Genomic DNA, 17,440 nt, shown 5'->3' on the forward strand with positions numbered 1-17,440 from the left:
CATGAAGGGGACACACAAAATGTTAAGAGGGTTGTTTTATAAGACTATGGATTTTTCTTTTCTAAAAGTTCTTTAATATGCTTGCATTATTTTTAAATTTGTAAAATACTGAAAACTTAATTTAAGTAAATGGTACGAAGAATGGTAAAACATCAAATTGCTCAGAAGATGCTTTGAAAAAAAACTCTAAAAGTGAGCTTTTTCCTTAAAGCAGGCATACCGCTCTACTGGTGTTGTAAATTAGGCAGATAAATGCTGTGCATTGATGGGAAGGGTGAACAGAAGATATGACAACTGCTCCCATTATGAATAACCACTCATCTAACTCCACACACAGAATCCTACTGCAACCCCCCTCCTCCTGCCTGTGCCTCTGAAAACAAAAACATACTTACAAGGACTTCATTTTCAACTGTGGACCCACTTTCTCATACATCTTGATCAAGCGGTTATTACTGTAAATGAACATCCCAGCTTGGCTTTGGTTTTCTATGTTCACTCCAAAGAACAAGGAAAGTGTCTTTGCTTTCTTTAATTCTCTAGCATTATATTTAGAAAAATTTTAAAAAGGTTTTATTAAATAAAAGTATACAGTTTACAAAAATGTTAATAATTAAACTCAGAAGGCAAATATCAAAGGAGTTATATATAGGACACCCAGGTATTTTACAAAACCTAGTAGGTACACTCATTATCCTTGCATAGCCAAGTAAACATATGGCCAATAACTGCACCAGTCAAACACAGGCATTCTTGGATTCAAAAACAAGATTGTCCATTTAAATTTACAAGAACTAGGAAGGCTAAAAGAGTCGTAAACGTTAACTGGTCTAATATGTACACTGCAGCACTTTTGAAAAATGGTAACTGTTTTAAAATTCAGGCATTTCTAACACTGTTATGTGATTTCTAACTTCCAGCATGCTTCTCAAGCCTCAAAATGCCCTACGTAGGTTGGAATGTGCCAAAAGATATTCTTTAGCTTTTGTTCTTTTACCAAAGTCAAAGTTAATAAGGCAAGTTTACAAGGGCAACAGATATGAGCTCCTGTTTCTCTAACTCTGTCCTGCTATACTATGTAATACCTGACTTTTCCATTAAAAGTGTAAAATAAAAATTGAGACAAAGCAGAATATGACAGAAACAGCCACAGGAACAAGAGGCTGCCTGGAGCTATGAAAAGTACCAGGATGTAAAAATCAGAAAGATGGACCTGACTTCAAACACAAGCTTTTCTTTGTATTAACCATGTGACTATGGATGAGTCACTTCAACTTTCTGTCTCATCTGAAAAATGGAAATACACCTGTCTGGTCACATGGGACATTCTGAAGACTAAAGGAGAAAATGGTAATATAAATCTGGAACAGATTAGTGCTTAGTGACTGTTATTTTCTTTTCCTAAGAATGGTAGCAAATATAATTCTTCCCCTGCACCCATCCTGTAGCTCTTTTCATTTCACAAAAACAGCTTTTTCTTTTCTAATTCATGACCACGAGCTACTACAACTGACATAAGACTTGCTGGACTGATTAAATGTATCTATCATTAAAGGACAATGATAAAGTTCTATCAGACCTTCTCTGCGGATATGTTATAGAGTACATAGACTTTCTAAAGAAGTTATTAACAGGGGTTCATATTTATGTATTTTTAAATGTATGTACATATAGAATTAAATATATGTGAATTACACTTTTTTCAAATATGTCTACTCAAAAATAAATTGATGCAATAATTAGGTCCCTACTCTTTAACAAAAGAATTCTGACTATGTAAGGAACCCCAAAACAGGCTGTTACAAGATATAACATAATGACTCTGTGGTATTAAATGGTATACTGATTGTCTTCAATTATTTTTAAAAGCATTTGCTATAAAAATTTCACACCAACTGACATTATTATTAATAAAATATAGGTTGGTTACATTTCATGCATATCATTGTGACTTCAAACAAGTCATCAATCAGCTTTTTCTTTCTGAAGACTTTAAAGAGGCCTTTGCTTTTCTGTAAAGATTTCAGTGTCATTGATTTAACAATTATTTTGATAAATGCATAATTAACATTTCAAATTTAAGGTTTTGGGAAAGTGATGGTTGATTATATAACACTTTATGGTTCACAAAAACAATGCTGAAAACTAATAATACTTCCCTAAAAAATTATTTCTCAAAGTTAATGAAGTTTTTAAGGTCTGACCTTACTTGAACAGCAGCAATTTTTTCAGTTTAACTTGTTAAAACCTGAGCTGGATTGCAACTCTAACTTACAAATATAAATAATGCTGCTGTAATATAGGCTTGCTATTTTTATTTAAACTATATATGTGATAAATTCACTTGAAATATGTTCGATCTTAAATTTTAATCAGTACTAGAAGAGGGAGGAAACTGGGACCAACTTTTCAGAATTTAAATGGCAAAGGACAAAGGGAAAGTAAAGTTGTCAGCTGACCCCCTGGGAAGGTCACTTCTTCATCCAGTCACACACTGGACTAATTTTTTACTCTGAATTCAGAAGCTTTAACATTATATAAACATACATGTACATGCAAATATATATTTTATAAGTACTTTATATTGATTATGTTGATTGGATGATTTTGATCATATGATGCTTACTTAATGTTATAAGATGTCATAAAGCTTAGAAAGAGAATTTGTCACAAAACCCACGAAATCTGCCTTCCTATTCAGATATCAAAATTTATTTTAAAACAGCACAGAGGATTCTGAGAAAGAGAAAATCTTATGTCTTACCTCTGTTTCTCTTTAAGAATCTTATGCTTTGCTTCCACATCTTCCAAAGCTTTCTGTAATACATCCTGAAGAAGAGCATTTGGTTAGGAGAGAACATACTGCCATTAAATTAATGAAAGCTTAGCTGATATTTATTATCCTATTATATGAATGTTTCACAAGGGTAGCAGTGATAGGTCACATTGCCTTATGCAATTTTACCATAGTGGATAATAAATACTCGATAAATGACTACTTTCAAATGGCTAAGAAGACAAACTAAATCCTAGCCTACAGTTTGCTTCTTGCACAAATTCTGATGCCCTCTCTGCCTTTCAGAGAAAGAGCTACTGCCCCCTGTAACCACAAAGGTTTTCGCACTAACTTCCTGAAAGCTTGGAGAAGTCATTCAATGTACCTGCACTCTGGCTTCCATCTGTGAGAACAAAAAGTGCTGAATCACATAAGGCTTCTTTCAGGAAAAAAAAAAACACACACACACACACACACACACATACAAATTTGGTCAGAAGCCAAAAGAAAATTCCTTCTTTAGATAAAATTCCTGATACTCTCTCAACGTTCTCCCTCTCAGAGTACCTCAATTCCAGTCCCCTCTGTCTTTATTCTTTGTTTTAATTTGATATGTTTGTTTCATACACTACCTTATCTCTAATACACTCCCTCTAACCAGGCAGGAAAAAAATGCATCATTATTTCAAAAATAAGAATATACTTTTAGAGGACGTCCAGTCAAGATGGAGGCATACGTAAACACAGTTCGCCTCCTTGTACAACCACAGTAAAAATTACAACTAAACTACAAAACAACTATCACCTAGAATCATCAGAAAATTGAGTTGTATGGAGGTCCAACAACCAAGGAATTAAAGAAATCACTTTCATCCATACGGGAGGAGGGGTGGAGATGCTGAGACACAGAGACACAGAATGGGTGCTCCCATACCCACGTGTGGTGGATAAAAACTGGGATGCCTCAGGAGCAAGGGATCCCAGCCCCATGCCAGACCAGCCAGACCAGGATTCCAGTGCCAGGAAGATAAGTCCCCATAACATCTGGCTGTAAATCCAGTGGGGGTTGGAGTGGCAGAAGAAACTGTGGGATTCTCAGGCATCTCCTCTTAAAGGGCCTAACCAAACTTAGGACTTAAGCAGACTCACGCTTTCTGGACTTCAGCACCAGGGCAGCAGCTTGAAGGGTACCAGCGATATACAGGGAGAAACTGAAGTGTCTGGAATCAGGGAAAATGTTGGGAGACAGCTTTCTCCTGGAAACAACTCCAGACACCAGGCTGCAGCACTGTTGTCTTTCTGAGCCCTCCCCGTACAGAACCACAGAGCAGTGACACCATATCAGAGATTCCATCAATCTGGTTCACAATAGTTGCCCCACCCATATGATTACTGAATGCTCTGCCCCATCTAACTTACTGGTGTGCTTTTCTACAATAGGCCGCACTCCTAAGACAGGGATCCAAAGCAGCTCTACCTAATACATAGAAACAAACACAGGGAGGCTGCCAAATTGAGGAAAAAAAGAAATATGGCTCAAATGAAAGAATAGAACTCCAGAAAAAGAACTAAACAAAATGGATATAAGCAATCTATCAGATGCAGAGTTCAAAACACTGGTTGTCAGGATGCTCAAAGAATTCATTGGGTACTTTCATAGCATAAAAAGACCCAGGCAGCAGTGAAGGTTATACTAAGTGAACTAAAGAAAAATTTACAGGGAACCAATAGTGGAATGGATTAAGCCAAGAATCAAATCAATGATTTAGAACATAAAGAAGCACAAAGCAACCAATAAGAAAAAAGAAGAAGAAAAATTAATTAGAAAAAAACAAGGATAAGCTAAGGAGCCCCTGAGACAACTCCAAACGTACCAGCATTCAAATCAATGGGGTGCCAGAAGGAGAAGAGGAAGAGCAATAAACTGGAAATTTATTTCAAAAAATAATGAAAGAAAACTTATCTAATTTGGGGAAGGAAACAGACATACAAGTTCAGGAAATACACAGAGTCCCAAACAAGCTAGACCCAAAGAGGATCACCCCAAGACACATCATAAGTAAAATGCCAAAGGTTCAAGATAAAGAGAGAATCTTTAAAGCAGCAAGAGAAAAGCAGACAGTTACCTACGAAAGGGTTCCCATAAGACTGTCAGTTGATTTCTCAAAAGAAACTGTTCAGGCAAGACAGGATTGGCAAGAAGTATCTGAAGTGATGAAAAGCAAGAACCTACAACCAAGATTACTCTATCCACCAAAGCTATCATTTAGAATGGAAGGGCAGATAAAGTGCTTCCCAGACAAGGTAAAGCTAAAAGAGTTCATCATCATCAAGCCCTTATAATATCAAATGTTAAAAGGACTTATTTAAGAAAAAGAATATCAAAACTATGAACATTAAATTGCTAACAAATTCACAACTGTCAACAATTGAATCTAAAAAACAAAAACAAACTAAGCAAACAACCAGAAAAGGAACAGAATCATAGGTATGGGGATCTTTTGGAGGGTTATCAGTTGGAAGGGAGAAGGGAGAGAATGGGGGGAAATGTGCAGGGACTAAGAATTACAAATTGGTAGGTACAGAATAGCCATGGAGATGTTAAGAACGGTATAAGAAATGAAGTAGCCAAAGAACTTACATACATGACCGTTGGACATGAGCTAAGGGAGGGATTGCCAAAACAATGGGCATTACCGGGTGGAGGGTGGCAAAGGGGAAAAATTGGGACCACTGTAATAACAAATCAGTAAAATATATTAAAAAGGAAAATAATACACTTATAATGTGCTCCATCCACCGGATGTGAAAAATGGGCATCTCATTTGATTAGTATAGCACTGACTGAACGTTATTTGCACTGACTTAGAAGTAAAAAAAAAAAAAGGTAAATGGTTGGTATTTCACTTCACTTCACATTCAACCACTCAACTGCCAAGAGGAATTGAAGAGGTCAAACGCCGAGGTCATTCTGCTTTCTACACTCTTCTCTGTGTTAAAGAAACCAGTGTGCATCAGAGCAACAAAGCTAGCTGGTCAAAGACTTCCTTGCCCTTCCTGTCAGTGCACTCGGAGCACAGAGCAAAGAGTGAGAGCTAACAGGTTAAGAAAACCGGAAAGCAAGGTCCTTTCCAATTAGAAAGAGTCTGCTTCTCTTGTCTCTCAAATACATAGAGCCAACGAAACTGATTTCTTGGCGACAAAATAACAAAAGCTTAAACTTTAATTGATAGCAACATGGGACTAGCTTTAACTTTAAATATATATATATATACACACACACACACACACACACACACACACACATATATATATATATGGGGGGAAAAGTAAGAGAATGTGGGGAAAGGTGTGGACAGCTTTGAGGAATTATTATGTGCTACTCTGATTTCATCCCCAATCATGACCATTAGATACGAGAGCTCTTCATCAGACACAGCTCTGGTCTCTGAAAATTTCGGGGCAAATCACATAAAAAAATCATATATTGAGTCCATAGAAGGGGATGAAGGAAAGGTACAGTAAGGTCTTTTCTTCTCCAAATGCATATTTATCCCTTTGTATGCATGCAAGTATACTGTGTAATGATTCACCATGGTAGAAAGCTTTGTACCATATTTTTGGTAAAAGTTAGCAAACTTACAATGCATATCCTGCAGCAATATTCTTTTTCTCTTAGTTGTCATGCATTATAATTAATAATAATAGTTCTTTATAACCTACCTTACTCATGGGTATATTGCAAGGACTACAGAGAATGTTTATGACTGCACGAAGCAACGGATAAGAAAAGAGCTTTGTAAGCTGGAAGTATTGTTATTAATATTCATCATTATATCACATAATTCCCAGCACTAGAAAGAAGAATTGTTTATTAGTCTTCTCTGTGCTCTACCCATTTATTTCAGTCCACAGGGAGCTATAATATATTTTCAAGGAGACTTGATAGACTAGTTTTTTTTCCTGATAGCTTTTTATTATTTTCTCCTTTTCTCATATTCCTTTTCTTTTAATTTTAAATAAATAAGCTGTGAATCTCTTCCACATTGTTCCAAATCCACCTGGTTTTGTTCGTCTTTGCTCTGTCTCAGACTTCCCCCACTTGCTAAGCTTTTTCTCCTTTCTCTGTACTCATCTATTCTGTTGACACCTGTGTAAAAATCAACTTAATCATCTGAGCTTGTCTGCATTTAAAAGTTTAGGGTGTAAAAGATAAGCAACAACTGTGTTCAGGATAAAGCAAAGGACTCTGTGCATATACTCCCTATGTCATACCTGGGCGGAAGAAGACAAGGAAGTTCTGTCAGACTGATTTGCCTCCATTTGCGCATCTTTCAATGCGAGTTCAGCTAGAAGCAGAAGCAAGGTAACCATGAAATTTTTTCAAGCAATTTTCAGTGAGCTTTCTATACATATAAAGCCATGACCAGAGAGCAAGGCTTACAAATAAATCATCTCAGAAAATCCTATATTCCTTCTATAGATCTTAAACATTCTAAGTGTAGGTAGCCATACTAAACTTCCTCTTAGACATGGCAACTTGAAAAGCATAAATATATACATACAAATTTAAAAGTCACTACTGAATGTTTGACTAATTGAAAACTATCTAAAATCCATAAAATTTCAATGTAGACCTATTCCTCGCTCCTGGATCACTGTGAAAGGATGGCTCTGTCCTTATTTTGACAAAAGTGAATGTATAGAATATACCTTCTTAAAGTGGATACAACATTGGTCTCTAAGATGATCTAACTCAGCATCAATGACAACAAGAGTTTCTAAAATACATGTATACCGATCCAGTTCTAAGTGAATATTTGAAATTTGGATCATACTTATAATAATAACATTATAATTAAACAAAACCAGAGATGGAAAAATGTTTTATAAAATTACTTAGAGGTAGAAACTTCATTTGATTAATTGTGATCACTGCTACAATGACTAGTGTAGTATGTATCTTAGAATATGTGCAGAATTGTTTGTAGAATGAATGAACAATAATGAAGAAGGCCACAAGTAATTACCTACCAATCTTAACTGCTTCTTCTGCCTTTTCAACTTCATTTTTAAATACTCCTTTAAAAGAAGATGTGACATACAGATACTTTCTGAAAAAAAAGAACATAAGTCAGATTATCATTTTAAAGTATAATACAAAAATATTCTTTAAGAAGATTATATACTCATCCAGCTGATAAATCAGAAAACTTCATTGCTCAGAAGAAATGCCTTACCTTTTAACACGTGGAAATTTTTTCTTTTTTTCCTTTTTTATTAAATTTATTGAGTGACATTGGTTAATAAATCATATAGGTTTCAGGTATACAATTCTATAATACATCATCTGCATACTTTATTGTGTGTTCACCACCCCCAAGTCAAGTCTTCTTCCATCACCATTTTTCCCTCCTTTACCCTCTTCAACCTCCCACAACCCCTGTCTCTTCTGACATCTGTCAGTCTATTCTCTATCTACAAGTCTGTTTCTACTTTGTTAGTTTATTTTGTTCATTAGTTCAACATATGAGGGAAATCATATGGTACTTGTCTTTCTCTGACTGGCTTATTTCACTTAGCATAATACTTTCCCGGCTCATCCATGCTGTTGCAAAACATAAAATTTCCTTCTTTTTTATGGTTGACTAGTATTCCATTGTGTAAATGTGCCAGTTATTTTACCCACTCATCTACTAATGGGTACTTGGGCCGCTTCCAAATCTTGGCTATTGTAAGTAACGCTGCAATGAACGTAGAGGTGCATACATTCTTTTGAGTGAGTGTTTCGTGTTTATTTAGATATATTCCCAGAAGTGGAATCACTGATCATAAACCAGGTCCATTTTTAATTTTTTAAAGATAATATGCTTAGATTGTTATGCATATATGGCTAGAAAACATGTTTTATAGAATAAAATGATAATAAATATGATGTGGTTACATGAATTGGTAATATTGAAATGTCTAACTGTAAGTGCATAGGATATATTTATAACTGCTAAAACCTGGGAAATTATTTTGCCGAAAAGACTTTTGACCCAGTAAGACAGATTCGACAACTCCATTGCAAAATGCAAATGAAAAATATTTTTTTACAACTAAAACATATGAGGTCTGTCTGGAAAAAGTCCAGCCATTATTAATATTTAATTTAATCTTTACTGTATTTTTATTACCATTTAGTCCCTTTATACTCCCCTCCCCCAGCAATCACCACACTCTTGTTCTTGTCCATGAGTCTTTTTCCTTTTTGCCTAATCCCTCCAACCCTTACCCTCTCCCTATGGTCATCCTGCTTTCCATCTCTGAGTCTGTCCCCATTTTCCTTGTTAGTTCAGTTTGCTCATTAGATTCCACATATGAGTGAAATCATATGGTATTTTTTCTCTGTCTTATTTCCCTTAGCATAATGTTCTCTAGCTCTATCCATACTGTCACAAAGGGTAAAATATTCTTTTTTATGGCTGAGTAGTATTTCATTGTGTAAATATCCCACAGTTGTTTTATCCACTCATCTACTGATGGACACTTGGGCTGCTTCTGTATCTTGGTAATTGTAAATAATGCTGTATTGAACATAGGGTTGCTTATGTTCTTTCAAATTAGTGTTTTAGGTTCCTTCAGATATACTACCAGAAGTGAGATAGCTGGGTTGAAAAGCAGATCCATTTTAAATATTTTCAGGTAACTCCATCCTGCTTTCCACAGTGGCTGCACCAGTCTGCATTCCCACCAACAGCGCAAAAGGATTATTCTTTTTCCACCTCCTCGCCATCACTTGGTGTTTGTTTATTTATTGATGATAGCCATTCTGACTGGCATGAGGTGATATCTCATTGTGGTTTTAATTTGCATTTCTCTGATGATTAGTGCTGTTGAGCATCTTTTCATATGTCTATTGGCCATCTGCATGGGAGAATATATTCTCCAATCATATATCTCCTAACAGATTAATTTCTGAAATTTATATATAATTGATAAAACTCAGCACCAAAACAACAACAACAACAAACAATCCAATGAAAAAATTAGCAAAGAACTTGAATAGACACTTCTCCAAAGAGGACATACAGATGGCCACTAAACATATGAAAAGCTACTCTATACACCTCATTTTATAACTTTTGCCTCATACCTACAGTAGCTCACCATTCTCTGATACCTTCATGTTTAGCAAGGCAACACATTTTCAGCAAGAGGTAAGTGGAAACTTACAGATCATTCCTGAAAACCAAAATGTCTTAAGACATATAAAAATAGGTATTCACTCAGGCAGAGAGAGGAGTCTAAATCTATATGCTCCAAAGAGTCTATGCCAGGTATAGGTGATATATAGCTCATGTGACAAATTGGGCCAGCAACTTGTTTTGATATAGCCTAAAACCTAAAAATGCTTTTTCCATTTTAACAGATTATAATAACACACACACACACACATACACACATATGAATATGCAAACAAGACTAAATGTCACTAGATATTTACTATCAGGCCCATCACAGAAATGTTTTGCTAAACCCGTAATCTATGCTAATAGTAATGGTTTTTAAATGATAGCTTGATCTAGAATTGTCTTTATATGTTCTGACTTCAAATTATGCACACAGTAATGCAAATTTTTCACAAATAGGTCACATGTAATTTAAATGTTTGTTAGCTGGAGTCTGTTTATAGTTTTTTTAAGACTCTCTTCCATTATCTCAACAAAAGCAGTCCAGATATACTCAAGACAAAACATCTTAATGACTGAGCATTAAGAGCTGGACTGGTTGGAGCCCATCTGCCTGGATAAAAGGTCTAGGTATACCCCTTCCTAGTGGTACAACTCTGGGTAAATTACTTCATTTTCTGTGATCCCATTTCCTTATCTGCAAGAAAATGATATCTGAATGATAACAATGTTATCTATCTCAAAGGCTGTCATGTGAACGAAAGGTGTTAATACAGCTGAAGAACTTAAAATAATGCTGGTTTTGAGTAGGTCAGCAATTTTCAACTGGCTGCCATAAGACTTTTTAAAACATGCAATACATAACTAGTTATTTAGTTAGGGGCACTGACTTGTTTTCCCTCAGACTGTCAAATAAAAAAATGACAACAGCCAACACAAGAGCCTTTAGTGTAAATGAATCAAAATTACATCTATTTTTTGTCAGATTGGCAAAAAATATATTTTTTGGTGTGCTGCAGAATTTTAGTAATTTGTTTACATATGTGTACCATGAGATGACAAAGGTTGAAAATCACTGAAGTACTTATTGTGTTATTATTACCTAATAAAAACATATTAAGTACACACTCCCTCAATATATATTTATATGAAAAATGCATTGAGAATGGGGAAATGAAACGAATAGCTGGATATATTCTTCTTCTTTGAAGATTCTGAGGTATTTGTAGAAGTCTGCCCAGTTACCTGCATAAAAGTGCTTCATCTTACATAACTGTCATCCCATATTCATCTATATACTTCAATGGTTTGTTTGTTTGTTTGTTTATTTATTTATTTAACTTAAATGGTTTAATAAACAATGCAAGTGAGGGGCTGGGCAGCATCCCTAAGAAATGAAAAGACTATCCCAGAAGGATAGTGGTGCAGAGTAGTCAACAGCAAGCCAGAAAATTAGTGTCCCTGAATAACTTTAAAAAGGACCATGGTGCTCCAAAGAAAGTAGGGTGACTCCAAGTTTATTTCTTGGGCTCCTTTCAGTATTAGTGGTCTAGGGCAAAGCAGTGTTAATGAAGAACGAAGATCTTCCAACAGACACTTTGGCTCTATCTCCCTTAAAGAACTTTCAAAGGTGATCATTTCACATCCATCTTTAGTCCTGATTTGCAGAGATTTCATTTGTACATAAATCTGATGCTATTTGTGCAATAAAATTAAAGAATTCTAAATAAAAGAAAATTAGTAATGTCCATTGCCTAAAATCAAGTAACAGAGCCATACATTAACTTGTCTGTATTATAAACAATATTTGAGACTCCAAGAATCACAAACTTATAAAATCTTTAAGTTGAAAGAGACCTTAGAAATTCCTAACTGAAATTCTTCCAAAAGTAATAATGCTTTAAACAATCTAGACTTTTCCAGGGGTAAATTTGTCCTCATGTTGGATGGGAGGGCCTTCCACTGCTGAAGAGCATAAACTGCATTAATCTCATGCCACACCATAGCCCTCTCTGAGTTGCTATACCTCAGGCCATGTGTGTCTGGGGCAACTAACTATGCCATCCTGGACACACTTAATTTCATATTCTAGACATTACATCTGGAAACTGGATCAGAATCAGACTGGTGTGCAACCAAAGGAAGACATGTGAGCCAACCCCTGTGATTGCAAGGCCCAGGACAATACCTACTTTTTCATGAAAATAAGACAACATAACAAATGTAGGCCTATAATAAAGAGTTAATGGGGTATAAGGGGAGGAATTCGAATTGGTAAAGAACTTGGAGCCAGAATATTTGATCTCTTGTTCACTTGTTACATTTCCTTATCTCTAAAATGGTGATAATAAAACATAACCCACATTGTCACTGCAAAAATTAGACAAAATAATGCATGTAAAAGTCAGACAAAATAATGCATATATATACACATACACACACACACACACACATACATACACATAGTGTACAAGAATTAAACGTTTCTCCCAGTAGGTATTAAGCTCCTCAAAACTAGAACTAATCTTCTTATTTTTTCTATGCTTTGTACCTAGAACAACTTCAAGCTCACAAGATGTTGATAAATGTTTAGTAAATAAATGAATGACCACCCAAAAAAGCCACACACAAAGGATGTTGTTCTGATTCCATGTATAGTTGGTCAAGACTCACTTATAATATGTAAATATCAGCTGAAAAAGTTTATGCTGTTACAAACTTGCAAAATAAGTCATGGGCAAATACCACATGATCTCACCTACAAGAGGAATCTAATGAACAAAATAAACTAACAAACAAAATAGAACCACAAGCACAGAAATATGGAACAGACTGAAAGTGTCCGGGGAGTGCTGGTAGGGGGGTGGATAATGATGGAAAACGGGAGGGAACTAGATAAGGAACAGATATGAATGACCCATGGACATGGACAACAATGTGGGAATTGACTGTGGAAGGAGGGGATGGCGTGTGCGAAGGATGGCAAAGGGAGAAAATTGGGATAACTGTAAGAGAATAACAATAAAAAATATTTAATAAAAAATATGTGAATAAATAATAAAAAGCAAAAAGCAAAATAAATTATGGGGATGTAACGTACAGCATGGTAACTATAGTTAAATTGCTTATTTGAAAGTTGCTAAAATAGTAGATCTTAAAAGTTCTCACACACACACAAAAAATTTTCTAACTATGTATGGCAATAAGATTTACTGTGGTAATAAAACAAGTTTATCCTAAAATATAAAAGATAAATAAAATAAAAATGAACCAAATGAGTATTTATAAATATGTTCATTCTACACATAATATACATATATACACACATAGAAGTCCATGACTCAATAGTTCAAATGTATTGAATGAATAAAAATTATAAATGAACTGTGATTTTTTACTGGAAACTATCACAAGCAGAGCACCTAAGATTCACTAAAGTACAAAACAAATTCTTAATTAAGCTGACTAACTTATAGATTTCACTGCAGTGTTTTGTTATTATGGCCAAATATTTGTTACATGTGATTATTCTTTAGTAAACATTTTAGAATGCTGTGTAAATTTCATTTATAATAGCAAAACTATTACTATCAAATTGTAAAATCTAGCTATAGAATTGTAAAAATCCTGCTACCAAATCACTTTGACAATTTTGGGGAGGGGAACCTATAAATTTTACAAATAAAAACTATATAATCAAAGAAAGTTGAGTTACCTGGGTCTGTAGAGGGAGTGACATAGGTGTTTTGTTTTAACGCGTTGGGCCTGAATAAATATTCTCATCCAAGGGTCAAAATACAGAATAGAGGTGTAGGCTCTGAATGACCATCTCTCTGGGAAACTAGAATGGAAAATAAAAAAGGTCACACTATAAAGGATGCAGTAACGACACTTCTTTTGGAAGAAAAAAAAATCAGGCCATCAGGTTATGATGGTTACTAGTAGTAACCTCATATCTAAATCTAATAATGATACAGCAAACACCAGCAAATCTAGCAACACTTATATACTTCATTAAGCAACCACTTTACAAATAAGTAGTTGAATATGAATACTAGGTTGTATTTTTTTTCTCACATGTAATTAAAAGATTGACTGATTAAATAGCAAAAAAAAAAAAAAAGAAGAAGGCTGCAAAGTACAGGGGCCTACAAAGATAATCTGCACTTTGATTAGAACTGAACTTCTGCTGGCAATAACTGATTCTAAGTAGATTTACATCAGCTTCAGAAAATATTAAAGCTATTGGCCCAGAAGGACAACACCAAGACAAATAAACAAATAAACCCCCCACTCCAACACAAAAAAAGATAAAGAAAGAAAGAATTTAGGCCTGCATGAATAAAATATTCCCATGAGCCCTGGCCAGTGTGGCTGTTGGTTTGTATGTCATCCTGTAAACCAAAAGGTTGTGAGTTTGAGGGTACATGCCCAGGTTGTGGGTTCAGTCCCTGGCAGAGCATGTATGAGAGGCGACTGATCAATGTCTGTCTTTGTCTGTCTTTGTCTGTCTCTCCACTTCACACCCCTGCTTCCTGTCTCTCTGGAATCAAGGGATAGATCTTTGGGTGAGGATTAAATATATGTATATATTTAATTATATATATTATATATATATATAGTTATATGTATATAATTTTTTAATGAAATCATTGCAGAGAAATACAATAAAGTGTTTCATTTGCTTTGAAAATTATAAATTAGAAACATAAAACTTCATTCTGTAAGTGCAATAAGTATTAAAATAAGTGTTCATGTCCAACTGAGGGGAGGAGTTTAGTGACTTGATAAGTGAAAAAGAGGAGAAAAATAAAGGATGGGAAGGCAATAAAATGGGAACAGAAACAATGCAAAATAGCCCGTGTTAATAAATCACTGTGCTGCTGCATACTAACAACTCCACAGAGCTGCTATGTTCAAGTCCACTTACGAACTGTAAATCTCCTCCAATTAGGCAAGAAATAACAATCAAAAACAAGCCAAGTCATGCTTCAGAAGTAGTGTTCCTTATCTACTGGGTCCTAGAAAAGGCTACGATGAAGGACTTACAAGGCTAAATAGAAATCAGGGAGCAGTAAACCCCTCATTTTTACAATCCTACCTCAATCCAGCAGGAGACAAAGAAGATGGAAAGGAAACATAAAACCTGTGCCAGGGGAACTGCTCAGCAGGGTCACAGCACAGCCAGTCACTCCTTACAAATGAACAGAGCTCCAAAGAACTTACAAAAATGAAGGTGAAGCCTATAAGAAATCCGAAGATTTCCTGCTTGGTTGTTAAGTTCCTTCAGGCTGGGTCTGAAGTACATTAAAAAGCCTGGAATTTATTTGAATTGTTTAAAAAGAAATTATTTGAAAGTAAGCCTTCAGTAGCAGTTCTCAATATAAATTAGAATATCTAGTTCATGGTTATTATTACGTCAGCACTAATGCCTGTTGAGTTCCGGCCAAGATGGAGGCCTAGACTGAGACACTCCATCTCCCCCCACAACTAAGAATGACTACAACTACTGCAAAACCAGAATAACCAGAAGCTCCAGAAAATAAAGCCACATGTTAGTCCAACGTATAAAGTTATAAACAAGTGGTGCTCATCCGGACGGGTAGGAGGGGCGAAGCTGGGATGGAGAGATCAAGCTGTGCTGGAGGCAGTAGCAGTAGCGACAAGTGGCAGGACTACGATAAGCACAGACACCTGTATTTAAGGAGGGGGATGGCGAGAAGCACCTGGAGAGCAACTCCAGCTACAGTCCAGATCCCTCAGCTTGCGATTCCAACACCAGGGAAGGCAGACCCCCCATTGTCTGGGACTGTGAGGCCCAGAGAGCATGGGGCCAGAAGAGGAGGCTCCCGGTCTCTCAGCGGAGAGTAATGGCAGGAACCTATCTTGGACCCCTACCCTCACACAAAGTGCCACAGAGTGGTGAGAAGGGTCGCCTGGTAATCATGAGTGCACAGGGCTCTGCCCCCGATAGCGTAGCACGTGTGACAGCCCCACTCAAGAAGGTAAGATAAACAAAAGTGGTCAGGATAGCAGGAATCATGATTGAAATACCAATCACCCAGCTGACCAAAAAGCAAATATGTGAATTAACTGATGAACAAATAGATAATCTTTCTGAGGCTCAGTTCAGAGCTAGAGTCATAGGGCAGCTTACAGAATTAACAAAAGATATTGAACAAGACAGGGAAGGAATGAAGGCTAGTCCTGCTGAAACAAACGAAAACACATACAAGACAAGTGGTGAGGAAAGGAAAACCAGGGATCAAATCAACAAATCAGAACATAGGGAAGGAACAGTCAACCAGTGCAGAAAGAGGAAACAAAATGTGAGGAATATGAGGAGAGGCTCAGAAACCTCTGAGACAGCTTTAAGTGAACAAACATCCAAATTATAGGATTGTCAGAAGGCGGAGAAGAAAAACTAGAAATTGAAAAATTATGTGACAAAATAATAAAGCGAAACTTCCCTAACTTGGGGAAGGAAATAGACTTATAGGTCCAGGAAGCACAGAGAGTTCCAGAAAAATTGGACCCAGGGAGAACCACACCAAGACACATTATAATCAAAATGTCAAAACTTAAAGATAAAAAGAGAATCTTAAAAGCAGAAAGAGAGAAGAAAAGAATTATGTACAAAGGGGTCCCAATTAGACTATCAGCTGATTTCTCAAAGGAGACACTGCAGGCAAGAAGGGACTGGCAAGAAATATTCAAAGTAATGAAAATAAAAAACCTACAACCACGATTACTCTATCCAGTGAAGCTTTCATTCAGAATAGAAGGGCAGAGAAAGTGCTTCCAGGAAAAAAACTGAAGGAGTTCATTAGATCCAAACCACTGTTATATGAGATGTTAAAGGGACTTGTTTAGAAGAAGGAAGATCAAAGCTATGAACATTAAAATGAAAACTGTATCACAACAACCAACAACAGAAGCTAGGGAATCAAAACAAAGGCAAACTAAGGAGGCAATGAGAGTGGGAAAAGCATTATAGGTGTGGGGGACATATTAGGGGGAGGTCAGTGGAGAGGAGGTGGGGGAAAGGGAGGGAGATGATGCAGGAATTAAGAAACATAGTAGGAGGGAGTGGAGTAGACAGGAAGATATTGAGAAGAACTATATGCACAACCAATGGGCATGGACTAAGGGGGGACTACTGGAGAGAGGGGAGTCACTGGGTGGAGGGGAGCACAGAGAAAAGAAATTGGGACAATTATAACAGCATAATCAAGAAAACATATTTAAAAAAATACTCGTCGTCGGCAGCCGTCCGTCTCGAGAGACGATGGTGTAGCTTCTTAAGAGTCTATCTGCACCGCCGAGAATGGCTGTGCAGTCCGACTCGGGAGTGACATGGTAGTATCTGTCTCCTCCCGTGTTGAATCGACATCTTGCGATGACGCTGAAGCTACAGAGCCTGGGCAGGGTAATATGGAGGGTCTGCTGTTGCCCATGCAGCAGACCCCCCCTCTCTTCGCAGCTGAAG

General features: G+C 36.4%; 1 protein-coding gene across 1 annotated transcript in view; it reads right to left on the reverse strand.

Annotated features, from left to right (window-relative positions):
* Window positions 1-17,440, reverse strand: part of MORC1 (MORC family CW-type zinc finger 1) — a 151,935-nt gene that overhangs the window by 85,057 nt on the left and 49,438 nt on the right. The window contains 5 exon segments of the mRNA XM_090286818.1: window positions 396-539; window positions 2,765-2,829; window positions 7,052-7,125; window positions 7,811-7,890; window positions 13,667-13,792. Of these exon segments, the coding sequence (XP_090142944.1) occupies window positions 396-539; window positions 2,765-2,829; window positions 7,052-7,125; window positions 7,811-7,890; window positions 13,667-13,792 (489 nt within the window).

This window comes from Furipterus horrens, unplaced genomic scaffold, assembly GCF_987537825.1.
Source record: "Furipterus horrens unplaced genomic scaffold, mFurHor1.1.pri manual_scaffold_1, whole genome shotgun sequence".
Classification (NCBI taxonomy): domain Eukaryota; kingdom Metazoa; phylum Chordata; class Mammalia; order Chiroptera; family Furipteridae; genus Furipterus; species Furipterus horrens.